At 35.9% G+C, this 27205-nt stretch overlaps 2 protein-coding genes and 1 non-coding gene across 3 annotated transcripts; 1 reads left to right on the top strand and 2 right to left on the bottom strand.

Moving 5' to 3' along the window:
• Positions 1-1948: 1948 nt before the first annotated feature.
• LOC142446872 (olfactory receptor 52E2) lies at positions 1949-2884 on the bottom strand. The gene has a single exon (XM_075548606.1). It carries the CDS (start codon positions 2882-2884, stop codon positions 1949-1951), a length of 936 nt encoding a protein of 311 aa, XP_075404721.1.
• An 8047-nt stretch (positions 2885-10931) lies between these two features.
• LOC142447741 (small nucleolar RNA SNORA48) lies at positions 10932-11075 on the bottom strand. Its single transcript, XR_012784398.1, has one exon. It is a non-coding gene; the product is annotated as a small nucleolar RNA SNORA48 (small nucleolar RNA).
• A 4219-nt stretch (positions 11076-15294) lies between these two features.
• LOC142446871 (olfactory receptor 52E2-like) lies at positions 15295-16236 on the top strand. Its single transcript, XM_075548605.1, has one exon. It carries the CDS (start codon positions 15301-15303, stop codon positions 16234-16236), a length of 936 nt encoding a protein of 311 aa, XP_075404720.1. The 5' UTR covers positions 15295-15300.
• Positions 16237-27205: the final 10969 nt, after the last annotated feature.

The raw sequence follows: 27205 nt of genomic DNA, 5'->3' as shown, positions 1-27205 counted from the left end.
TTAACTCTAATATTTAATTAGCAAATAAATTGTAAAAAGAAAAACAAACATAAATCCATATGTGATAGTTGACTAATCTGGTGATAATTTAAGGATTAAGATTGTAGGGCTGGAGTCTAGGCTGTCAATCTTGAGATAGACAATGAGACTTCTGTGTGGGCAAGGGCTTCTTCTGAGAATTCTGGGATATCTGGTACTTCCTTCTTGAAGGCAGAAGACACCTCTGTCTCTCTGCTATTCCCTGGGAGACATTGCAGAAGACAAGCCACATGGATGCATCAAGACCTCAGAGGCCTGAGAAGTCACAGAGAGACTCCTGCCAGCACTGAGATGCTTATAATACCACTGGACCCAAAGACTTTCTACCCACTGGCTTGTGATTGTTCTGTATTTGGCTTCATTGCATTTGTTTTGTGAGTCTGAAAAGGACTTTATAGATTAGTATTGGACACATTGGCTAATATCAGACTTATGGCCTTGGACTGGACTGGGCTGGGATGTATTCTCAATGTTCAATTGCTCTTATATATAAATCTTTCCTTTATATACATATGTGTGTTTATGAATTTGCTTCTCTAGTCTACCCAGATTAACACACCATGAAAAAAGAGTAAACTATAAATGAAAATAATTAATAAAACAACATTAAGATTATCTGCTGCCAGATAAAAAAAAAGTTTGCTATCTTCTCAACCAAAAGCGGAGGGCAAAACTCATTAATAATATTTCAAAAGATTTAAAGAGAAATCACTAATAAGCCAAGTTACAACTATGCTAAAAATCCTTACTTCAAAATAACATTAAAATAATTCTATAATGCCATTTCATGGAATTAAAAATAGGCAAATATACAGCAAACAATATCTTGGGGGTTTATTTCTCCTGCATAAATAAATTTGTTACAGATGGGAGTTTATAGATGCATGAAGAAATGAGCAACATTGAGGTAGTAAATGTACACCAACTTTTAAATGAATATACACTATAAAATCATAACCATGGTGTAGATATGGCTTACATTCTGTAGGAAGCAAAGTACACCAAAAATATTATATGTCAGAAAGTAGAGACAAGCAATAAAATGGCTCTAAAAGTAGCTCTAAAATCCTCTCATTACCCTAAAGATATAATACTGCTAATTTTCATTAAATATAAAATGTTATGTGAAAGTCTATGTCATTGACTAAAATAAGTGTAAAATGATATATATTAAATTAACCAAATTATATATGAAGTAATGGTAAACCCAGCAATCACAAGAGAAAAAGCATTGAATAAGAAAGATTCACAAGTTTGGAGGGACTAATAGATATCAAATATATGATAGTACATTAAACAGAAGATCAAGAATAACTATCCTAAATTTTCCATGTGTGGTATATTTTAAAGTGCAGATACTTCAGAAGCCTAAAATTATTAGATATTTAAAATAGAATTTAGATGCTTCTTGTAACTGAAAATCATGATAATATATAAAAACAATTCAGAAAGGTGAAATTTTGTAACTTAAGAAAGTTGACTAATTGTAATAGCTGTAAATTCTATGCCATCAGGAACGTGGAAAATCACTACTGTAATTCTAGCACATGAAATTGTAACAAAAGAGGTAATTTAAAATTAATATTAATTATATTAATGTTAAAAAGAGCTTAATGAAACATAACTTAATCTAGCAACAATGTGTACCAGTATTTTATATCAAATTTCAAAAATACATTGAAATAAGTAAATGGTAAATTAACATATGGGAAAGCGAAGCCCACAAGATTAACAGGAGAAGTGACTGAAATACAGGTGGAAATTTCATGTACTGAGAACCACTTACATAAAGGAATAATTGTAAATGCACGTTGATCATATCACTTCTGATAAAGCATTTCTTGCCTGACGAGTCCTAAAAGTTCATGTTGATTCTCATTAGAATTAAGCGTTCCTGCTTTCGCATTCCTTATTTGTGTATTAATATTTTTTTCACACAGTCATAGATCTGCTTGGTTCTGACTCCATAGATCACAGGGTTAAGCATCGGTGGCACTATGACATAGAGATTAGCCAGAAGTATGTGGATATAACGGGGGACATTCCGACCGAAGCGATGGGTCATGAAGGAAAAAAGAGCTGGTGTGTAAAAGGCCAGGATAACGACAACGTGAGAACCACATGTGCTGAGAGATTTGAGTCGGGCTTCACGCGAAGGTAGACGGAATACAGCACAGAGTATGTGGGCATACGAGATAGCGATGGCTGTGATGTCAAACACTAGATTACAAATGGCACATAAGCCATAAATAATATTAATCTTAATACTGGCACAAGAGAGGCGAGCAAGACCCATGTGCTCACAATAAGTGTGAGGAATGATATGATTCCCACAAAAGGGCAATCTCAATATGAGAAATACAAATGGAATGACGGCAATAAAATTTCTTACTACTACTCCAAGACCAATCAGAAAAACAACCTTGTTGGTGAGGATGGTGCTATACCGCAATGGGTTGCAGATGGCCACATAGCGGTCATAAGCCATTGCCAAGAGAACTGCTGATTCTAAGCCAGTGAAGTTGTGGATGAAAAACATCTGGGTGAGGCAAGCATCAAACACTATCTCTCTAAGGTTGAACCAGAAGATGCCAAGCATCTTGGGGATGGTAGCTGTGGAGAGTCCCAAGTCAATGGTGGCTAACATGGCCAGAAAGTAGAACATGGGTTGGTGCAGGCTGCTCTCTGTCTTGATCACAAAGAGAATCGTGCAGTTCCCTAAGAGTGCAATCACGTACACAGCGCAAAAGGGGAATCCAATCCAGACGTGCAGTGTTTCCATTCCTGGGATCCCCAGCAGTAAAAAAGATGAAGGATGGAATTGGGTGTCATTTGTAGGGAACATTCTATATGGTAATGCATAAGTCCACGGTTACAAATGTGTGCTTACCCAGTCTGAAGGGCACAAGATAAAATCCTAGAATTAGAAACATAAAGATAAAATAATATTATCATAAAAAGCTATGCATTGTTATATGAAAGTAATGATATAGACTTGACATTCATTATAAACAAAGCTGTAAAGAGAGGTGACATCTGACATATTAGGTAGTTAATTTTCACTAGCCATCGTCATTATTACTACAAAAACTCCCTTTTAATTTTTAACTTTGATTTTGGTTCTTTTAACACTAAATATAAAGTAGCTAAGGAACACTGCCTCTGGACTGTCGACCTGTTCAACAGTGATGGCTGGTATGCTACTATTCTGCTGCCACAGATATTTCAAAACCCAGCAGTCTCACTTGTGCTGGGCAGGATTTGCTGAGCTTCCATACGAGTACTGTTCAAGTAGAAAGATCTAGTAATAAACTTCTGAATATTAGCAAAAGTAAGCCTTGAGCATCACAGCATGCTGTTATATGAAATGCCAGAATATTGGAAAATGAACCCAAAAGGTTAGAAGTCACTCAACATACACAGTGGTAAGACAACAGATGTCAACGTACCAGTGATCTTAAAAATGCTGCAGGACTGTTCAGCATTACCTTGGGGTGTACATGGAGTTACCATAAGTTAAGCTGCTTGAATACAGCTAATGACAGTGTAAAATATGAAATGATGATACTTTATAAATTATCAAAGGTTCATGAGGGAAGGAGCTGCGGGGAGGGAAGGAAAAAAATGAGGAGCTGATGCCAAGGGCTTAAGTGGAGAGCAAATGTTTTGAGAATGATTAGGGCAACGAATGTTCACAGTTGATGTATGTATAGATTGGAATGAGTTGTGGGAGGCCCCAATAAAATGATTTAAAATGAAAAAAAAAACCAATAGTACAAGGCTTGCTGCTAGATTTCAAACTTTCTAAATATTCATATAAATTATTTAGGAAATAAAGAAATCTAAGAGCTTTAAGAAAATATACAACTTATTTGAAGAGTTAGTATTTTTCATTATCACGAACAACCAGGAAAATAATTCTACATATACGTATACTGTCTATGATCAAAGAGAGAGTTTCATTTTATTTATTTTGTGAAATATTTGCAATAATCACCAATGCAAACGTAGTTATAAGAAAAAATACATAATCATCCTTTGTAATGATTACTTTTTAACACAAATTTGACAACTTAAATGGCCACTTAATAGTTCATTTCAAAACAGATTTACCCTTTAAAGCACTTCAAATTATGTTTTGTTGATGCTGTCATTCATCATTCTTTAGAGATTATGCAGACTGTTCTTTCTTAAATGTATATCAAATGGGTTGAAGTTAAAATCTAATGGCTTTTGTAATATTAGAAGCCTTTCTAATTGTTATTCTACCCATTCCCTAAGTTTCACCTTTTTCTTCTTTCCCCGATCTTGTCCTTGTGTCCTCCTTTCCCTTATACCCCCTTTCCCTGTCCTGTCTTTTACCTAGGTAATCTAGTCAGTTGGGAGACAGGGAAAACTCACCAGTCTGAGCACCACAGTGAAGTGCTGCCTCTGTTTGGCCCCCCTGTCCTGGGTTTTTATATTTGCACTGCTTTTCCCTTGGAGAAATTTTCAAAAGGGAATTCCCTACAGGGACTTTTCAAAAGCCTACTGTCTTAAAATACTAATTTCTAATCTAGCTTTGAATCAGAGAGAGAAAGCCATTTGGGAGATGCCAGTCAATAGCTGAGCTGTGAGGCTGCATCCCCAATGTATGAAGGAGAGTAAATGAATTCTGAAATAAGAGATGAAGGTAGGATTAACCTTTCTCACCAACACTGTCAATCATTCACATGAGCAATTTGTGCTTCCTAACACCACAACCTTTGTTCTGTTGGTTGCAGATCCTGATTCCTAGAGAGTGATTGCATTCACTAAGACACAGGTTCAGGAGAAATTGAAACTGATCTTACAGCCTACTGAGCCCGAGTGGCACTGCCAGGTATGTGCTGGACACCTAGGTGTGTCAAACTCACCAGCACCTTTGGGAAGCTCCTGTAAATATTTACAGTCAGAAACCTCAGTTCCCTTCACTGGGAATTAGAATTGAGTTAATCAAATGGGCTTGGCTTTTTAGTTTTAATAAGGGACTCCTGGAAATGTAATTGAATACTTGTGGATCTACTAACTGAAGTGCAGCACATTGAACCCACCAGTTACTTTGGGGGTGGGGGGAATATATGAGGCTTTTTATGCTTTAACGTTTTAGTATGTCATAAATCCACAGTAACATTTGTACTCTGTCCTATAGTGTCACTATGAGTCATAAGTGACCGAATTAAAGCGAGTTTGGTTTATCACTGCATTTATTTATGTTGGAGTTTGATTGGGAAACTTTCACCCATTCTAATGCAGTGGACTCTGACTTGTGGCGACCCATGTGTAACAGAGGAGAACTGTATCTTATCGTTTTCCTGGCGGTGATCTTTATGGAATGTTAGGCCTTTCCCCCACAGTGCCAGTGGACAGTTAGGAACTCTAGATCCAGGATATCAGTTGAGTGTAAAGCATTCAGACCTCCCAGAGTTTAAAATAAATGATGGAGTTATTCTAAGGTTATGGTAAATGATCCCAATTATGATAATATGCCAGAATTTCTGTTATACAAGAATAGCAAAATATAGTATAACTGAAAGTCAGCATCAGGTAAGGGTCTTTTGATAGTTCCATGCCGATGATTATAATCAATGGACAATTGCAATCTCCTCAGCCTGAACAATGTCAACCATCACGCAAACAACCCAGTCTGTTAGAGTAGCTGACTATAGGTCAGGAAAAAAAAAGCAGAGGTAATTTAAGTAGAGCAAGGTGAATTACAATAATCACCACCATTGTAGCCTCGTCATTCCTACCCAGTCCTGGAAACCCCTATTTCCCAATGGCACGAAATTTGATAGACAGATACCTAGATATCTATATTTAATTAATAAAAGTAATTAAAAATAAGTTTGAAATTATAAAAAAATATCCTTTGTATCATATGCAAAGAAAATTTTGTTTTAGATATTTTCAAATGGTTGCATAAATACAGCAACAGGCAATTGTATACTAAAAGCTACAGTATACAGATTAACAAGCAGGAATCAATTGGATTTCTATATAACGGTGATGGGAATACAGAAAAAGATTTCAAGGAATCAGTACCATTCATAATAGCCACACAATAGCTGAAGTACCTAGGAATAAACCTAACAAAAAAAACAAAAGACCTGTACAAAAAAAACTACAGAACATTACTATAAGAAACCAAAGGGATCTACACAAATGGAAGAAGATGCTGTATTTGTTGATTGGAAAACAATATTGTAAATATGTCAATAGTACCAATGCAATGCAATCTAAATCCAAATCCCAGCATCATTCTTCAAAAAATGAAAAACTGCATTACCGATTTCATATGGAAAGGGAAGAAGACTTACCAATGTTACAAGTACTTCATGAGTTGAGGAAAAATATGCATTCATTTATTTTCTTGAGTTTATTTATTGATTAACTGGACCACCTGGTTTTTTTTAAAAAGAGTATTTTCCTCTATGAGCTAAGTGCTCAGAGGGATGAATTGTCAGAAGGATCATAGGAACCACACGTGGAGCTATCATGGTGATGATGGTGCTGATATAGTAAAAATATCGGGAAGATTTTGATGCAAGAATTTAAAAATAAAACAGGAGGTCCAGTAATTAAATGCTTCTCTTCATCGACATTCTTTCCCTTCTTGATTTGATACTCCAAAATTCAGTCCTTATAATTCCAGCAATACTGAAACTCCACATACATGAAAGTAAATAAACTCCATTAAATATATCTCATGTCATTTCGAGTAGCAATATATATTTTGAAGACAATGCTGGATGCACATTTATGTATAGCAAATTATTTATTTGATTCCCTAATTGTTCCTATAATAATTTCTCAATTATTTGCACACTTTGGCTGAGAATTTGATTGCCAGCACATTCCAATGGTTCTAGGTTTGTTAGGAAAACAGTATCTGTACAATGAAAGAAAAAACAAATGCTACAGAGAGAGTATAAGGAGAAGTTAATTCTGTCAACGGAAGAAATCATTGCTCAGGAATGGCATCATAGTTAATATGATTTTTATACATACCGCATAGCATGCTTTTCATGAAGAGGAACTACTATGAAAATTGCAAAACAATTTTTATAAAACCTTTATTTGCATATTTGCATGTGAGGTAAAGCAGTATAATTAATACAGAGTGTGAAAAGGGAACAGAGGATGGTCAATTGAGGTCGGTCAGGGCTTGTACTTTTTTTTTTATGGCTTGTGAGTTGGTACTTTACTTACCAATATTAGCTCTATAGCATTCAGAATTGGCTCATCGCTAAACTAGAGGAAAACTTGTAAGAAGACATGATTTAAGCCAAAGATTTAACACTGGATCTGACACATAAAATATATTTTAAATGTAAGCTATTTTTATATTTGTGGTGTCAGAAACTAGTGCTACTTTGGGTTGAAGAACATTACTTTCTCAGATGGTGCTATAAATTCAAAAATGTCTGGAGTCTTAAAGACTTATATACAAACAAGCAGCCATCTAAGGAGGCAGCAAGTAAGACCACATTGAAGAAGCACACCAGCCTGTGTGATCCAAAGATGACATTTAAAAAATCCAAATATGATGACTGGTTTTATTGTGAACACAAAATTTGTAGAAGTCGATGGAGGACAGTGGGAATGCAAAATCCATCTGCAGAATATCTAGTCAGATTAAGCTGCCAGATCATCTGTAGACACAGGAGATTTGAACAGCTGTACTATCAGACTGATATTATTATAAATTTGATTATGATGGATTGAACCATAACATAATATATACTAGATCAGTTAACCTCATTCTTGACCAAACCTGAATTTTCTCTAGGCTTAAATATTTCTCTTTTGTTCCATGACAGAAAGTTGTTCTCTGGCTTTAAATAAAATTATTAGTGGTCTTTTCTTTCTTACTCTTTATGGTATTGCTGTTGTTATTGCTTTATTCTTTCTGCTTCATTTTGTTTCTCATTGTTTCTGTTAGGTTTTCCAGTTTCTGACACATAGAAGGAGTGGATACATGGAGACAAGAATTAATGCAGTGGTTTATTGGGCATTGGGGGAACGGGGAAGGTGAAGGAAATTGGGAAGTAAACAATGAATTCAGTAGGGAGAATGGAACATTAATCATTTAAGACTGATTTATGTGCATGATATCTGAATTTTATATCAAGAAAACGACTTTGCAAAAGAAGAAGAAGAAGAAAACATTTGACCTATGGTTGTCATGGGTCAAGGTGGAAATATTTTTGCTTAGGGGACCTTGAGTTTATGTTAATGCTGGTGGAATAATTTGGAAAAACAGTTTTACAACATGAAGAGTATAATCAATGACACTGAATTATAAATGTGAAAGGTGTTACATTGGAGAATATTTTGTTGTGAAAGTTTTTGCCACAATTAACAACAATAATTACACAAATAACAATAAAATGTTGCTTTCACATTATTTTCACATTGTGGGAAAATTATTTTCTGTTATATAAGAGGACTCCAAAAAACTTGTAGAAAAACACCATGATTTTTCAATTCCATTTTCCTACAAACTATTTGAAACCCACTTTAATTTTAATTTTAATCTATATGTAAGTATATGTTCTATTATCTTATGATGTAAAGTGGTACACTTTAAAAATTATTGATCAAGAGCAAAAAAGAAGTGATTAAACATTTATGTTATATCAAATCAGGACTGTCTTGACTGCATAACTAATAAAGAAAACAATTCCTTTGAAATCAGTTAGTAATCAGGCTTCTACAAGCAATCCCTATGTATCAGACACAGTTCCAAACACTGTATATTACTTAATGTAATTCTAACAATTCTATGATGTGCACTCTATTTTAATTCTTATTTAACACATGGGGAAATTTAGTCTGAAATTCATTTCCACTTTATCTAAGGTCACACATCTTAGACTTTGATTCCAAACAAGATATGTGGTTCCACAGTTTGTTTTTGACAACTATGCAATTGTGTAGTGCTATATATGATTATTTCACAATTATTCTAGGATATTTTGCTTGCAATGAAAGCTTATTGACTCAGTCTAGGTTTAAAAAGTTGTAAAATTAATCACAGGAGAGGAAATATAAAGAAAAATATTACTTTTGAAATGAAGTTGACTGGATTATAAATGATTTATATTTAGACAACATGGTTCTATAGCAAAGTGTGGGGAAGAAACTAGATGGTGCCCAGCTATAAGAAGAATCGCTTCTGGAATCTTAAAGGCTTGCCTTCAAACAAGCTGCCATCGAAGTGAGACATTAAGTCCAAAATACAACTTGTACATCTGCTAGACTTAGTGGCATTTTGAACATTAAATAAACACTTACAAATTTAATCACAACATTAAAAGTCTAAAATATTTGAAAGAGTACATGACAGCATTCTGAAATGAACTAAGATTGAACGATCAGTTGTGGTAGACAAACAGATGAAGTAACTGAAACAAAATAAAACAACAACGGGACTGTGTAAAGTTAAGAGTTTAATAACCTATCCAATGTTGCTTTAGTTAGAAAACTGTTAGAGCTACAACTAAAGCAGATATTTTCTCATAAGGTGTCCTTGTTCATGAACCCATAACTATGCCACATCTTTAAATGATGGTCAAGGATCACGGGAGAATATGCTGTATCAATCATAGTGTCTAACATGCAGTTAATAAATGTCCTTGGAAATAACAAAGTGACCATGAAGCCTTACTGTTTTGCCTTTATTTCTTTAATTCCATAAAGTGAATTCTGACTCATATTAACTGTGTAAGACAATGGGACTACTCAACGTGGTGTTCCAGGCTTCCTCAAGGAAGCCGACTTTCACATCTTCCTTCTTTGGCGTGAACTATTGAATTGGAACTGTCAGCTTTCTGGTGAGAGTCAAAGTGCTACCATTGCACCGCTAGGGCTTCTTCATTAGAGAACAGTGCTCCCTAAAGGTCTGTATCTCTCACTCAGAGTCGAATCAAAATCTGGAATCCTCAGAGACCCTGTGGCATTTGTAAAACTAGCTCTAGGGAATTTTCTAGTGGAAATTGCTCCCAATCAAATTGCAGTCCACTAATAAAGATTGGACAAAGGGAGAGAAGACAGAGCCAGGGCTCCATCCTGGTGCTCAGTCTAGCAAGCCTTCCCTGTCCCCCAGATCACTGGCGCACCCCTAGATCAAGGTAATGGAGAAAGAGATAAAGGAGGGATAAAGTGGTGACAAGGGGTAAGTATTTGGGAAAGAAGACTTAAGATGAAACTTATGGAATTAAATAGGCCAATTATTAGAAACTCTCTAATTGTGCTAAAAAGCCATTGGATTTCAGCCTGAATTCATTGTATGTGCTTTTCAGAAAATTAGTCTTCCCGATATCTTATCAATGTGGAATAACATAATATCTTTTCTTGAAAATAGTTATAAATTACCAATTTTAAATCCAACAACGGATATTTACCCTCATCATCTCTATTTTATAAAATACAGGAACTGGTGAAAATCAAGCTAAATTACTTGTGCAAGCTTATACAGATAAAAAATGCTTGGTTTTTACTTTCAGAGTGAAAAATTAATGCATTTAGGTTCCAACACAATTAGTCTGCCTGCAAAGCTCATGGTCTCATACTCACTATAATGAACTTCCAAATGATGGTACTTTAATACAGGGATTGAGATATAAAACATACCATTTTTTCTATTCTATTCTACTATTTATGTATTTATCTTAAAGCTTCATTAACTTCAATTTACCATTTAAAGTATAGATTCAATGACTTTTAGTATATTCACAAATTGTGAATTCATCATCATAGGAATTAAAAAAATGCATTTTATTGGAAGCTCTTACAGATATTGGTACAGTCCATAGTTCCATTAAATCAAGCATAATTGTACAATTGTGCCCTCATAATTTTCTTTTTTTTTATGTGCCCTAAGCATGAAACATCTGTGGCCACGATCTAGGCATCAAGCTAGGATGAACAAAGGGCTGCCAGTCTGCTCTGTCCCTGACTGGTATAAGAGCACCACCACCAATCAGGTGTTCCTTTGCCCATAGCCAGGGGTTGCTCTCATAATTTTCAATACATTTTCTTTTCTTCTTGAACTCCTTGATAACAGCTCCTCTTTATCCCCTCCCTCCCACACCCTACCAGCCCCCTGAACCCTGAGTATATTACATTATTATTATCATTAATATTATTATTTTGCCGTAACTTATACCTTCGCATGTATCCATTCTCCTTAAATTCTGAGGTTTGTTCCCTTCGACTGGGGTTATTAAATCATCATAGTTCTCTGTTCTCCCTTCCTCCCTCTCCCCACATTTCTTCCCATATCCTCAGGAAGTCAACATTCCCCTTACTGTCTCCGAGGGTATAATGCATCTTGAATGTCGTGCATCAAAAGATCTTGGTTGTATCATGGTACATACACAGGACTAGCAAGATTAGTGAGGTAAAACTAGGGCCATAATAGTGGGTGGAGGAATTTTAAAAGATTTAATAATTTTATTGGGGGCTCATACAACTCTTATCACAACCCATACATCCATCTATTGTGTCAAGCATATGTGTACATTTGTTGCAATCATCATTCTCAAAACATTTGCTTTCTACTTGAGCCCTTGGTATCAGTCCTCATTTCCCCCTCACTCCCCGCCCACCTTCCTTATGAAACCTTGATAATTTATAAATTATTATTTTGTCTTGTCTTACACTGCACGGTGTCTCCCTTCACCCACGTTTTTTCTTGTCCATCCCCCAGGGAGGAAGTTATATGTAGATCCTTATAATAGGCCCACATTTTCTACCCTACCTTCCCTCCACGCTCCAGTATTGCTACTCTCACCACTGGTCCTGAAGGGATCATCTGTCCTGGATTCCCTGTGTTTCCGGTTCCTATCTGTACCAGTGTACATCCTCTGGTCTAGCCATATTTGTAAGGTAGAATTGGGACCATGATAGTGGGGGGAGGGCATGTAGCATTTAGGAACTAGAGGAAATTTGTATGTTTCATCATTGCTACACTGCACCCTGACTGGCTCATCTCCTACCCAAGACCCTTCTGTAAAGGGATATCCTGAAATTTTAAGGAACTAGAGGATAGTTGTGTGTTTCATCATACAACTATACTGCACCCTGGATACATCATCCCTTCTGTGAGGGACTGTCCAATTGTTTTACAGGTGGGCTTTGGGTCTTCACCTAGCCTATGTCCTTCATGTCAGTTTGATTATTTGCTTTTGAACTTCTAATATCTTTTGTTGTCAACACCTCATGATAACACAGGCTGTGGTACTTCTTCCTTGTGGGCTTTCTTACTTTCATGCTAGATGGCCACTTGTTTGACTTCAAGCCTTTAAGTCCCCAGATGCTGTATCTTTTAATAGTCTGGCACCATCAGCTTTCTTCACTACATTTGCTTATGCACCTATTGTGTTTTCAGCGATCCTGTCAGGAAGATGAGTATCCTACATTGCCACATTATTAGATCAAACCGTTTTTGTACTGAGGTAGAATTTAAGTCAAGGCCCAAATACACCTATCTTTATATATATTGTATATGGCATATATACATACCTATATTAACCATCTTTATTACCTCTAAAAGAAATTTTCCTCCTTAATGATCAATAAAACCATATTTCCACCACACTTCAGCTCCTGTAAATCATTATTTTGTATTTGTATCCCTGTGATATTACCCATTGTGGATATTTTATATAAATGAATTCAAACAGTATATTGTCCCATTGTCCCATTTATGTCTGGATTCTTTCAGTAACCCAAAGGCTTCCCAGGTATATTCATATTATAAAATATTTCAGTACTTAATTTTTTATTGTCTAGTATTATTCCACTATAAGGATATATCAAATTTTATGTATACATTCATCAATTGATGAAATGTTTTTAATTCCACTTAGTATTTTGAGTAATTTTATTTCATTAAAAATTTTTATTTTGCTATTGTTGAGAATATAAACAGAAAAACATACACCAATTCTGTCATTTACACATGCAGCATTTAATAAAATGGAGTACATTATTTGAGTTAAGCATTCTTACCCTCATTTTCTGAGACGTTCTCACTCACTAGCAAACTGCACTGCCCTCTAAAGTTTCTCTCACTGAGGCTCTGTTGCTAATCTATTCCCATGTAGATCTTAAAAAAGAACACACTTCAGAGAGGCATTTTACTCAAGGTACGTTAAGCAGTTGTGTGGTTTGAAGGAGGCTTCAGGGATATCTTTGGTTTCAATCTTACAGGTTTTAGAAGGGTAGCAGAGTTACGGGATTCTCCATGGCTCTAGGAAATCTGGAGTCCATTTTAAAGCTATCAGGATGTAGAATCAATAGCAAATTGGTGGTTATACATTGGACTGCTATCCTTCTGGTCTGCACTTGCAAACCAGCAGCAGCTTCCCAAGAGAAGGATTTTACTCCTGTAACTGTTTACAGTCTTGTAAACCCACAGGAGGTTCGCTTTGAATCACCATTGACTTGGTGTCAATGAATTTAGTTTGTTTTTGTTTTCGTGGAAACTGAGGACAAATACATTCAATTTATGATTTAGTCAGTTCATTGATACTGACATCAAGCACGCAACTTCAAAATTTCCTTTGTATTTATCTCCCAATTATTGGTATCTGTTTATCTCTGTCATGGTTTGGCTATATTCCAGATACTCAGACAGTGCCTCATTTTAGCCAATATTGATTTGAATAGAGATATATAATTTTCTCATTACTGAATTTGCAAACATAGATTGCAGGATCATATTTTTCTCTTACAAAAAGCCAGATCTATTGCTTATTTTTTCCCTTAATAATTACCTCTGGACCTGTTGACTAAATTAAATTGATATGAAGTGAAAATATATTGCATATGTGTATGATGGAAAAGATGTTGCTTATGCCTTTCTGAGACTAGATTCACAATCTTCAGAGATATGATTTAAAGAACATAGAAGCTTTTCTTTAATAAGTAAGACAGCTATTGACACATTAATTATCCACAAAATATTTGCCTCAAGGAGTAAATCCTATTTTCACTCACTTTTTATCCATCATCACAGCTTTTAATAGTATTTAATATTCTACAGCTTTTAATAGTATATAATGTTCTACAAAAGGCCAAAAATTTATGAAAGACACTGATAATCCTATGAAACCTCCACAGAGTCTCATCTGAATGATCATTGCCTGCCCTTAGCTTTGCTGTGCGGAGTTCATTTACTCCCCATCACGTTGTGCTGTTTCTCATATTAATGCTAGTCTTTCTAGCTTTGCTTCCCAAACAGCAATGACTAGATCTAGCAAAACTATGATTGTAATTAATTTGGCTCCTGTCAAATTCTCAAATGATCTGAATCCAAAGAGGTTTTATTTTTATATTTTAGTACAAAACAATTTCATTTATTGCATGACTGAATACTTTGGAAATATTAACCAAATAAATGTTAATATATATGAAGATGTGTAAAAACAATCCATTTATGTTACTTTGAAAATGGTAGATTTAGCTTGCTCTTGTGACCAAACTGATTTTCCCCCCCAATCTGGTTATTTCTTCAATATATTTTCCATGTGTTTCAAACTCTTAAGGTCTCAATTGCTCCACATTTAAAAATAATTATGCTAAGAAGTCTCCCTTACTTTATTCTTTGTTTTGTGGTAAAAGTAGGTAAATATTGACACATGGGCTGATTTCAATCCTTTAAAAAGTGGTGTTTAGTATTCCAAGATATCTTTTAATGACATTATGATTATTAACAAGTCATTACCAATGTTGTTTGTTGACATCTGTGCTATTATCTGACCCGCTCAAATAATCCATGCCAACTGGTACTCACAGAGGTACACACTATACTCCAAGTGTTAAATCCAGAAGAGACCTAGGCTTGTTAAAATTTAACCTAATTTTGTTGGTGATGACTAGAGAAGTTAACTAATAAGTAATTACTGAAAAAAACCCTTACCAGACTGTAGTGAGATCAGTGCAAAAATATATAATACAGATATTAATAAAGGTAAAGATATTATGCAGAACTTTTATGATAATCTGTTATATACATTCCTCCAAAGCTTTTTCATTGAGATATCCCTTCTTTTCCGTTCCCTGTAGTTCATACTCATCTAAGTGTGTGGATTAACAGAAGAAGAGAATTTACGCATGTGTCTAATATTTTTATTTCTCTTTGTCTCCAGAACTTCAGGGTTCTGCCTAGATTCCTGCAAATTGCTCAAGCAAATTGCTCAAAAGCCATGAACTTACGTATTACCCAGCGAGATGTCCCTTTCCAATGACACCAACTTCCGCCCTTCATTTTTCATACTGCTGGGGGTTCCAGGACTAGAAACTCTTCATATCTGGATTGGATTCCCCTTTTGCGCTGTGTACGTGATTGCACTCTTAGGGAACTTCACGATTCTCTTTGTGATCAAGACAGAGAGCAGCCTGCACCAACCCATGTTCTACTTTCTGGCCATGTTAGCCACCATTGACTTGGGTCTCTCCACAGCTACCATCCCTAAGATGCTTGGAATCTTCTGGTTCAACCTTAGAGAGATAGTGTTTGATGCCTGCCTCACCCAGATGTTTTTCATCCACAACTTCACAGGCATGGAGTCAGCAGTCCTCTTGGCAATGGCTTATGACCGCTATGTGGCCATCTGCAACCCGCTGCGATATAGCACCATCCTCACCAACAAGGTGGTTGCTCTAATTGGTCTTGGTGTATTAATGAGATCACTTATTTCTGTTATCCCATTTGTATTTCTCATACTGCGATTACCCTTCTGTGGAAACCATGTTATTCCCCACACCTATTGCGAACACATGGGTCTTGCTCGCTTGTCTTGTGCAAGTATCAAGATCAATATTATCTATGGCTTAGGTGCTATTTCTATACTTGTGTTTGACATTATAGCCATTGCTATATCTTATATCCAGATACTCCGTGCTGTTTTCCGTCTGCCTTCTCGTGAAGCCCGGCTCAAGTCTCTCAGCACATGTGGTTCACATGTTTGTGTAATTCTTGCTTTCTACACTCCAGCCCTCTTTTCCTTTATGACACATCGTTTTGGCAGAAATGTTCCCCGTTATATCCATATACTTCTGGCTAATCTGTATGTTATTGTGCCACCGATGCTTAACCCTGTTATCTATGGAGTCAGAACCAGGCAGATCTATGACCATGTAAAGAAAATATTATTACAAAAATAAAGTATGGAAAATGAATAAAACCAAATGCCATGAGATTAATCTTCGGGTACAATGAATACCTTGTCATATTGGTTAGGTTGAATTTTGCTTAACAGAAAAAGTTATTGATGTTGGCTCTCTTCCCTGAGTGTTTCAGTGGCTATATGGTCACTACGAGTAGAAATCTGCTCATAGCCAATGTCTTGTTTTGCCTTATTTATTTATTCATTTTTAGAGTGAAAGCATAAGGTTTAGAATACAATTTGATGGTAAATGCCCAACAGAGGCCTTATGAACTCAATTTATTCATTGAAGTTGAAAACTTAAAGTTTAAGAAAGAACCTGACATATTCTTTTATGTCCCAGTCAATTTCTCTCACTCCCCAAGGTGCTTGAGTGTTTTCTTCTCTCCCTCTTTACAGTCATGGCCCCTCTCTATTTCTCCCTCCTGACCACACCCCTGGCATTTGGCCTTTCCCCTCTTTCTAACTTCAATGTTTCCAAGCTCTCACTACATATGGTTCCCATATGTTAATATAAGTTTTTAAATATTGTTAATAAGATTTGTACCTGCATAGGTTGATTCAATACAAAACATTTAAGCATGTCTCTACCCCTCGGTCTGTATGCCCGGGTGGGGAGGGAAGTTAAAGTTGGGTTGCTAAGTACAAAGTCAGTACCTCAAACCCTCTGGCTTCTCCTTGTCGGGAAGATGAGGGTTTCCACTCCCATTAGAGGTTCGGCCTCTGGAAGCCAGAGGGGGCAGTTCTGCTCTGTGCTATCTGGTCACTGTGATTCAGTGTCAATTGAAGGGAAGTGAGGTTGGTTCTTTGTTTGACCCCTTTGTCTTTAACCTTACACATTTAAACTGGGAATTTTTGGTTACATGATTTATTCTTCACTCCTCATCTGATATATGAAGAAAACGCTCATCATGATCCTACATTATTTCCCGCTCATATCACCTTAATCTGAATTTTACATTCTTCTTCTTAACTTCCTGTGTCTCAAAAATTATATCACTGAGTGATGACTGCATCTCTAAAGGTCCTTTTTTTGTCACCATTTTCTTCTGTCATTCATAGCACTCATTGTTATTTCAGAAACATCTCTTAACTATTTCCTTTTTCTCTCTCCCCAATGTCATGGTTTCATACCTTGTGGCCCTAATATGATATTTTTACTTGCTACAATCTCCACGCCACATGTCAGCCTCAAGTTCAGTGTATCTATCACAACTAATACCATCTTGTGTCTTATTTGATAGATATGTGTTTATTTCTTAATAAACTACTCTACAATCCAAATGTACTTTTTAATTTACTCTTTTACAAGACTTATTTCTTCTTTTTCCCTTTCAAATTCAGTATACCAAAGTCATATTAATTTTTTGGCAGTTGCAATTCATATTTTAAAAATCAGCTGATTAACTAATATCTTATTTATTATAAACCCCAAATGGCATGTTGCTACATATGCAGTTGTTTCTCACAAACATGCTTGAATTAAGTTGAGCATTCGCTTTTATATTGTGTTAAATAATGCTTAGTTCTACTCACAAATTTATATTGTAAGAAATGTTAGCAACTCTCAATAATCCTCTTCCCCTCCGCCATAAAAAACTTGATATTATTTTCTTTTCCCTTTGAAATCTCCCAGCTTGACTCACACAATGTAGCTACTCAATAAATGCCTACTAAATGATTCAATCTAAGAAAGAATGGAAGAACTCAAGTACTTCTAATTTGTTATTTTATAGCGTAAGAAAGGAGATGGATACATACTTGAAATGACGGCTTATATTTCATTCCAATAGATTAGAGACTTGAAATATAAAGATTTTCTTTTATGTGTCAGGGGTGGTGGTAGTGGCAAGAGCAATAAAGAAAATTATTAACCCAAAACCAGTCTCCCTACCATCAAGTCTATTCCAACTCATAGTTTCCAAATAAGACAGGGTAGAGTTGCCCCTTGGGGTTTCTGAAATTGACTCCACGGGAATAGAAAGTTTCTCATGTATCTTTCAAAGTAGCTGATGCTTTCAAACTGCTAACCGTGTGGTTAGCAGCCCAACAGGTAACCACACCACCACATGGCTCCTAAAGACAGCTACAGTTATTAAAGAGTTATTTTGTACTTGGAATGATGATTATTTAGTTAATACGTTACTTAGTTCTTAAAATAACTGAAGTTATTTTTCTAAACTTAATCATATAACTCAGTTACTTATATAACTAACATTTTAACTCTAGATTTGAGGGATTACTTTTAATGACACCCAGATCACAAGATCTTGAACTCCTTTAGGAGCAAACATATAATTTTCTGGTTTTAAATATCATGTTTCTTTTCTATATTACTTTCGACTGTTTATTATTATGAATTTTTAGGGTATTATAACAGAAATTGGATTATCCCACTGGAAGAGCTTTTTAGATTTTAACTATGAAAATCAAGTAAGTGCCCATCTCTCTGTATTTAAATTTAAGATAGATGGTGTGGTTATTAAAACTGATTGGCTTTTTCTAAAACTCAAAATAAAAGAAAACTAAATTAAAATATATAATATGAAATATCTTGGTATATTTCTTAGCAAAAATCCCCAAATGTGTGTTTTCTCTATTTATCTTACTGAAATTCTGAAGAAAAGTTTTTTAGAAGTCTCCACTCTGCGTTTCATTCTACCATGTTTCTCCAACGATCATTCTGGCTGTACTTCTCCCAAGACATACCTATTTGATCTTTTGGCAGTCCATGGCACTTTTGAGATTGTTTGCCAGCACTATAGTTCACATGCATTGATTCTTCCTCAGTTTTCCTTATTCCATGTCCAATTTTCACATGCATATGAGAGAATTGAAAGTACCATGGTTTGGGTCAAGACCACCTTAGATCTCTAAGTAAATTGAACCCCTATGTATGGATTAATATTCAGTGGTTCTCAACCTGTGGGTTGTGACCCCTTTGGGAGTTGAACTACCCTTTAACAGGGTCGCGCAATTCATAACAGTAGCAAAATGATCATGATGAAGTAGCAACAAAAATAATTTTATGATTGGGGGGGGTCACCACAACATGAGGAAGTGTATGAAGGGTCACAGCATTAGAAAGGTTGAGAACCATTGATATAGATACATTTTATGCTCTATTATCAGTTTCTCCTGAAAGGATGTAAATGCACCTAAATGTACATTATTTAGTCCATGTACTACTATATATTTTCAATCATATAAGTTTTGCTTTTACTTAAGACTATTTTTGACTGCTCTCTATAACCCTTTGTCTTTATACATCCAAACATCTCCAAATGTTACTTTAATTGCAGTCAGTGATTGTTTCCTTGCCTGTTTGAATAAGTTGACATTCACCACTGAGCTCACTGGAAAACATGTGAATCTACATCATTTTACTAATTCTTTTCTAAGCTAACCAATGGCCTGTTAAAAAGCAAAAAATGTTGATGATTATTTGCCTTCATTTAGCATTTATGTTTTTCCATTCTTAAAATATTTAATCACTTTGCTATCAACACAAATTAAAATGGTAAAAGAATGTCCATACACATAAAAATAGGAGTGGGTATATTAAAGTTAGCCTAACCTAAAGAAGGAAAATATAATATGTGCATTCTGAGGCATTATTCCAATCTTGTTGGATTGGTGATTTTAAAAACATATTTATGCTCATGATATGTTCATTGGATGGAAAAAAAGATAATCAGGCAATTGTATGAGTTTCTAGAAGTATAAGATAAGAATAACATTTGTAACACAAATCATTTCAATATACACTTACTACAAAAGAATTATGATCTTGAAGAATATTGAGAATTGCACTCAATAAGTGAACAATTAGATTATTAAGTAATATACTTATATGAACACAGAGCATAAAAACGGTCCATCATTCAAGGATTCATTAGGTGGGATACCAGAAAAGAGAAGCTTGGCGGTGCAGTGAACTCATGGCTGGGCTGCTACCCCTGCGAGCCTCTCCGCTGGAGAGGACGTCATTCTTTACCCCCATAAAGATTTACAGTCTTAGAAATCATCAAAGGCAGTTCTGATGTATAGGGTTGCTATGACTTGGAATTGGCTAGACGACAGTGGTTTGGTTGGTTTTTATAACAGGAAAAAAGAGTCCTGGTAGCACAGATTTTAATGCACTCAATTGTTAATTACAAGGTTTGTGATTCCAACCTACCAGGAACTCAATGAGAGACAGAGCTTGAAATCCTATGAGGTGGTTCTATTCTGTCCAGAAAGGTTTCTAGAAATCACAACTGACCCTAGAGAATAGCGTTTTTGTATGTTTTTGTGGGACCCCTTCTGAGGGAAATCAAATACACATGTTCTCACTACTATCAAGTCAATGCTAACACATATCAACCACATAGGACAGGGTAGAATTACCCTGTGAGTTTCTAAGACTGTAACTGCTCATGGGAGTAGAAAGCCCTGTCTTTCCCCCACTGGTTATTTCAAAATGCTGACTTGAAATTATACTGAATAAAATAAATGAAAAACATTCAATTCAAAATAAGAAGCTTTCAGAAAATATAAAAGGAAAATGTTTTAAAACTTTAATAAGATTTAGTTGTTGCTTCAACATCTGCCTTGAACAAGAACAAATTGCATAAAAATCATAGGGAGTACAAAAAAGATGCTTTACATATACCTTGCACCACGATATTTGGAACTTTACAAAAGTAGTGGGGTCTTACAGAATTGGGAATTTACCAATAATTAAAATATGAGCATTGTCACTATGTATTCATAGTTTCAATATGTTGTAGTATGATATGATGGTCCTGCCAGGCCAAATCAGATAACAAAGGTAACGTTGTGTGGCATTGATCCTTATTCAACATAGACTATATCCAAAAGGCAAATATCTGTTAATGATGTTTTCATAATAAATATTATAGTATAAAAGATTTAAGATTTCTTGGGTGGAGAGCAAATGCTTTGAGAATGATTGGGGCAGGGAATGTATGGATGTGCTTTATACAATTGATGTATGTATATATATGGATTGTGATAAGAGTTGTATGAGTCCCTAATAAAATGTAAAAAAAGAAAAGAGGAGAAAAAATGATTAGGGCAAAGACTGTACAGATGTGCTTTATACAATTGATGTATGTATATGTGTGGACTGTGATAAGAGTTGTATGAGCCCCTAATAAATTGTTTTAAAAAAAATATTTAAGATTCAAAATTGTGCATGAAACTGGTATATGAATTACTGGTCATTTTTTGAAGATATGCTTATCCTGTGGGAACAGAAATAATACCAGGATTAGTATAACAAAAGAATATATGATAAAGATTGGTGGATATAATATTTTGGGGGTATAGACTATTATGAAAGGTGAATGAAACATTAATGTCCATCATTTTAACCCTTGGTAGTAAATAATTTGACAATGCCCTCTCGGATCTGTTTGGTCTTTACTCCACAGACAATAGGGTTAAGCAAGAATGGGACAAGCAGGTAAAGGTTAGACAGTAGTATGTGTACATAGAAGCAACATTGAACTCAAATCTGTGTATGAACGATGTAAAAATGTTAGGATATAGTATTGGAGAAAGACAACAATGTGGCTGTGCACATGTTGAATGCCTTGAATCTTGCCTCCTTCTGTGGCAATGTAGACAGCCCTCAAGCTAAAGGCATAGGACAGGAAGATGAAGACCACGTCAAAACCAAGGACTGAAAAATCTACAAACAACACATATGCTTCATTGGCTGTGATGTTTTCAGCAGCAAGTTTTACCACAGTCATGTGCTCACAGTAGGAATGAGAGCTAATTGTAGTTCTAAAATACTTCAGACGCAGCTTAATTAGAAGTGGACACATGATGATGATAATGGATGGTCATATGGTCACCACCATGATCACACTGATTAACACTTTCTTAGTGAGGAGAGCAGAATGCCACAGGGGCTCCCAAATAGCCACATATCTGTCAAAGGCCATGGCAAGGAGAATGCCAGACTCCAAGCCCTGGAAAGTCTGAGTGAAATACATCTGGATTAAACAGGAGCCAAAGTGAATTTCTCTTGAGTGCAGCCAAAAGATTGCCAGCATTTTCAGGGTAATGCAAACAGTAAGACCCAGGTCAATTGATGCCAACACAGCTAAAAAGATATACACAGGTTCATGGAGACTACATTCAGCTCAGATAATAGTGATGACAAAGTCATTTCCAATTATGGCCAGTATAAAGGATATGAAGAGTGGGATTCCAATCCAGTGCTGCACTGATTCTAGGCCTGGAACTCCAATTAGTATGAAGATAGATGGCTTGAAGAAGGTGCCATGATAAGTGGCATAATGAGGCAATGATTGCCAATCCCTCCAATCTCCAAGTCTGATCAAGAATGCATAATTCATGAATATCATCACAGTGCAGGAAAAAAATATGTGGGAGAAAAATTTATGTAGCATTCTTTTACTACTAGACTAGACTTCAACCTGATTCATTACAAAGGGAATTTTTAAGCAATTGTAGTAGGATAAAGTAAAATATGTAATTTAATAAAGTTTTGAAAAAGTTACTAAAATAAAATGCATATACATGGTAAGCACAATGAAAATAAGACAAAAATCAATACTTAAAATTATATTTTAATTTTCAATATGTTCTTTCTCTTCATAGATCAAAAAGTTTTAAGTGCAATGAAGCCAAGAGGAATAATGAAAGCTGAATGACGGTCAAACATGGTAGTGGGACAAGAGAAAAGTAAAAGGAAATAGAGAAAAAATCTAGGAGGGAAAGGACATTTATAGAGGTCTAAATATAGTCGTGTACATATGCAAATATATTTATGTATAACAATAGGGAAATAGAGCTATGTAAATATATGTATATGTTAAGTATTTAGGTAACAGATGGACATTGAACCTCTACTCAAGTACTCCCTCAATGCAAGGACTTTGTTCTAATAACCCAGCATTCTGTGATGCCCACCTTCCCTACATGATTGCTGAACACAAAATATAAGCAAATGTGGTGAAGAAAGCTGATGGTGCATGGCTATCAAAATATATAGTGTCTATCTAGCTGAGAAGCAACAAAGCCTACATAGAAGAAGCTCATCAGCCTGTGTGTTCATGAGGTTTTGAAAGGATCAAGTATTCGGCATCAAAGATCCAAAGCAAAAAATCATATGTATGTGAATGAAGGGGAGGGTGAAGTGGAGATTCAAAGTCCATCTGTAGACAATTGGGTATCTCCTTACAGAAGGGACAGAAGCCAGCCAGGGTGCAGTATAGCACTGATGAAACATAGAACTTTCCTCTAGTTATTTAATACCCCTTCCCACACAAACACACTACTATGACCCCAATTCTACCTTATAAATCCAGCTAGACCAGAGCATGTACACTAGTACAGATAAGAGCTTGCAACATAGGAAATCTAGGACTGCTAAGCCCCTGAGAACCAAAAATAAGAGTAGCAATACCAGGGGGAAGGGAGAAGGGTTGGGGGGTGGGGGGTGAGGAACTGATCACAATGATCGATATATAACCCTCCCCAGGGGGATGAACAAAAGAAAAGTGGGTAAAGGGAGAAAGCAGTTTGCAGAAGATGTGAAAAAATAATAATTTATAAATTATTAAGGGTTCATGAAGGAGAGGGAAAAAAAATGAGGAGCTCTAGTAGAAAGGCAATGTTTTGAAAATGATGATGGTAACATATGTACAAATGTGCTTAAACAATGGATTGTGATAATAGCTGTAACAGCCCACAATAAAATATTACAAAAAAGTAAATGATTTGAAATATGATATTTTTTGTTTTATAAAATTGTGGGAAAATTATCTAAAATACATAAAAATAACATTTAAATACTATCTAATAGACTATAAACTACACATTTTAACTGTGTATTTCTCTTCTTCATGCTTAATTCTAGTGAGTATATTCACATTTTGAAATATAAATGATAATTTATATCAATTTTCTTTATTACTTACTTCTCAAACCGCTATATTGCACTTGTGATTATACTCCAGTTTCTGGTAATTTCATAGAGTTCAATAAACAATTACATACAAATATGTTAGACTAACACCTGTATACTTCAGTGATCAACAGAAATGAATCAAAGTTAAGAAATTATAATACTTTCATTAACTCCTTTCTGCTGTGTCTTCTACAAGGTAAAGGCAATAATGTAGTAACAAAGCTTTAGATGTGTTCTGTTCATCCCAGCATTGTGAAGGAACAATTTTGTCAGGCTTTAAGATCCTGTGTGGTTCAAGTGGTTTGAGATCTGCTGCTAACCTAAAGATTAATAGTTCAAATCTTTCCCAGAACTTCATAGAAAAAAATCTGGTGAACTGCTTTCTTATGCTTGACACAATGGATGTATGTATGGATTGTGATAAGAGTTGTACAAACCCCCAATAAAATTATATATCCCAAAATCCTATGGAACAGGTCAATTTCCTAAGACATAGGGTTGCCATGACTCAGAATCAACTCACAGAGACAGTTTGGGTGTTCATGATGGTCATATTATTTGCCATGCTATAATGGCCCTGTAGTTGCTGTGGATGGTAAATTTTACCTTCTCTTCACTTCCTACTGCCCAGACAACTTGAAGTGGGGCAGTGCACTAGAGGAGCACAAATTTTAAAAAGTACATTTTCTCTTTGTTAGTATCTCATGGCCTTTTTAAAGGGTCATCTGCGGCACGAGTAAAATAAAGAAAACAAAACCAAAAGGGAGAAACTGCCACCATTTTCTTCATGTCAGTGAATAAGGCCTCTAGAAAGATTAGGGATGAGCTATACTAAGGAAGAGGAACCCTAGTGGCTCTATTGGCTAGGTGTTGGGCTATTAACCCACCTATATTTCCTCAGGAGGAAAATGAGGCTATCTGTTCCCTGTAAGTATTTACAGTCTCAGAAATGATTTATTGGGCCATTATAAGTTGGAATCAACTTGGCAGTAGGTTTGGCTGATTCTATTTGGAATACTGGATACTACAAACAACTTGGACTGGTTATAATCAAGCTAAATGTCATAAATATGTACACAAATACTTTTATATTAAGGCAATGAATGCATAGATCTTAAAAATAAAGCAATGTTCATGAATAAGTATTTCAACTTAATTTGTAGGTGCCCTTGTGATCTATCCCTCTGTAGACACAAAAAGGGGCAATAGGGTGTGTTTATGATATTTTGGTGGTGAAAATTGTACGTGCTGGATTATTTACTAAACAGTGGTGGTACAAACCCACCTAGATAAACCTCAAAGTAAGGCCTGCGACTACTGAAAAGAAACAGCATTGGGAAATCGATAGTTTGCAGTTGTATTCTGCAATTCATGTCAATAGCATGAAAAAGAGTCAACTAGATGTCAATTACCAATGACAATAACTGGTATTTGGGATTACAAAATTACATTGTTATATTCAAATCATAAGCTTAGCCACTAATGAGAATATTTAAAGTCATTATAACTTTTTATATAGAGACACTGATTACAAGTAATTTAAAAATGCATAATATATTTGAGTTTCTTATTATATACCTGGAAATGTACCAATTTATAATGAACTTAAGTTAACTCCAGAGGATCCCAGTAAAGTCTGCTTTATTCCAAAACCCCAGAGCAAGTACATTTAATTACTAGATGATACTGGTTTGGGATATATTAATGTATGATGCAATTAGTGAGATTCAAATATTTTCACAAGAAAGCTAAAAAGAATTCAATCAAATTCTTATGAAATTTCATTGGATTATAAGTATGTTAGTCTGGTACTTTAGAGAAACACATCCGGACTTCCAGGAAGATGACAATGGAGTGACACATACCAGAGGAACTCTGCATAATTCAGTCCAGGATTGTTGCTTAGAGGGAAATTCAATGTTGCTGGAATGCAGGAGGAGCATCATAAAGACAAGTTGGTACAGAGACACGGGGTTTTGAGGGGCTGGGGGCTTTTGGCTTACCTCAGTGGAGGTTGGCTGGGGCTTTACCTTAGCCCTTCCACTGTCTCTGCTGGAGCCTGGACCATTTGGAGCCCGTGGGGGGGCTTGGTCTCAACACAACCAGTTTGCCCCCATCTGCCTCAGGGAAGGGACTGGACCCTTGCAGCTCCATGGGCAGGGATCGGGGTTCAGCTACATTGTCGCTTTTTTTCCCCATTTCTTCTCTCAATCCCCCTACAGTCTTGGAGAGCTGCAGAGGGGCTTTTTCTCAACACAGCCACAGTTTGCGGCTCCTGCTTCAGGACAGAGACTAAACCCTTGCAACTCTATGGGCAGGGATCGAGACTCAGCTACATTGTTGCTTTTGTTGCTTTCTCTTCTCTATATACCCATACAGTTTTAAGGGGCTTACTTTTGATTTTTTTCTCTCTCCACTTTGTCCTTTTCCTATTTTCTCACACTCCACTGCTGACCTCCAGACCATACCCCTTAGCCTAGTGCATTTATGTCTGTGCCACACCCAGTTAGGTGAGCTCCAACCTGTGTAGCTAGCATGAGGCTTGGATAAGACCTGCTGACCTCCACCAGGGGGTACTCTACCCAAATTCTTATGGGGGGAGTTTCTGCCTGCGTACCGGGGGCCTAAGGCAGCTCGGCTAACACTCACCAAAATTCCAAGCGGCTGCAGGAACCTCTGTCCAACCTCCAAAACACCAAAGCAGGCAACCTGTGAAATTAGCTGTAGGCAGTTTGAAGAAACATCCCTAAAGTCTCTCAGAGTCAGTGGTCTTTGACTCCCTAGAAAATGGCACCTGGCACCTCTAAAACAATGCAACGCAAAGAGCCATCAGCCGAAATGACCTCAATGAAAAAAAAAATAAACAAAAGGCAATGACAGAAGATGTCCCAAACACAATGATATGCATAGAAGAAACACACAATGAGCTGCCACAGAAAGAAGTTTTCAGAATGCTGCTTGGAGTCATACAGAATATGAGGGAAACAATATAGAAAAAGGATGGAATGATAGAGGA

Source organism: Tenrec ecaudatus, chromosome 4 (assembly GCF_050624435.1).
Source record: "Tenrec ecaudatus isolate mTenEca1 chromosome 4, mTenEca1.hap1, whole genome shotgun sequence".
In the NCBI taxonomy this organism is placed as follows: Eukaryota; Metazoa; Chordata; class Mammalia; order Afrosoricida; family Tenrecidae; genus Tenrec; species Tenrec ecaudatus.
This window is presented reverse-complemented; position numbering and strand designations above follow the sequence as displayed.

Coding starts and splice junctions, on each gene's coding strand:
- LOC142446872 (XM_075548606.1), bottom strand. CDS start 2,884: ATGTTCCCTACAAATGACACCCAATTCCATCCTTCATCTTTTTTACTG.
- LOC142446871 (XM_075548605.1), top strand. CDS start 15,301: ATGTCCCTTTCCAATGACACCAACTTCCGCCCTTCATTTTTCATACTG.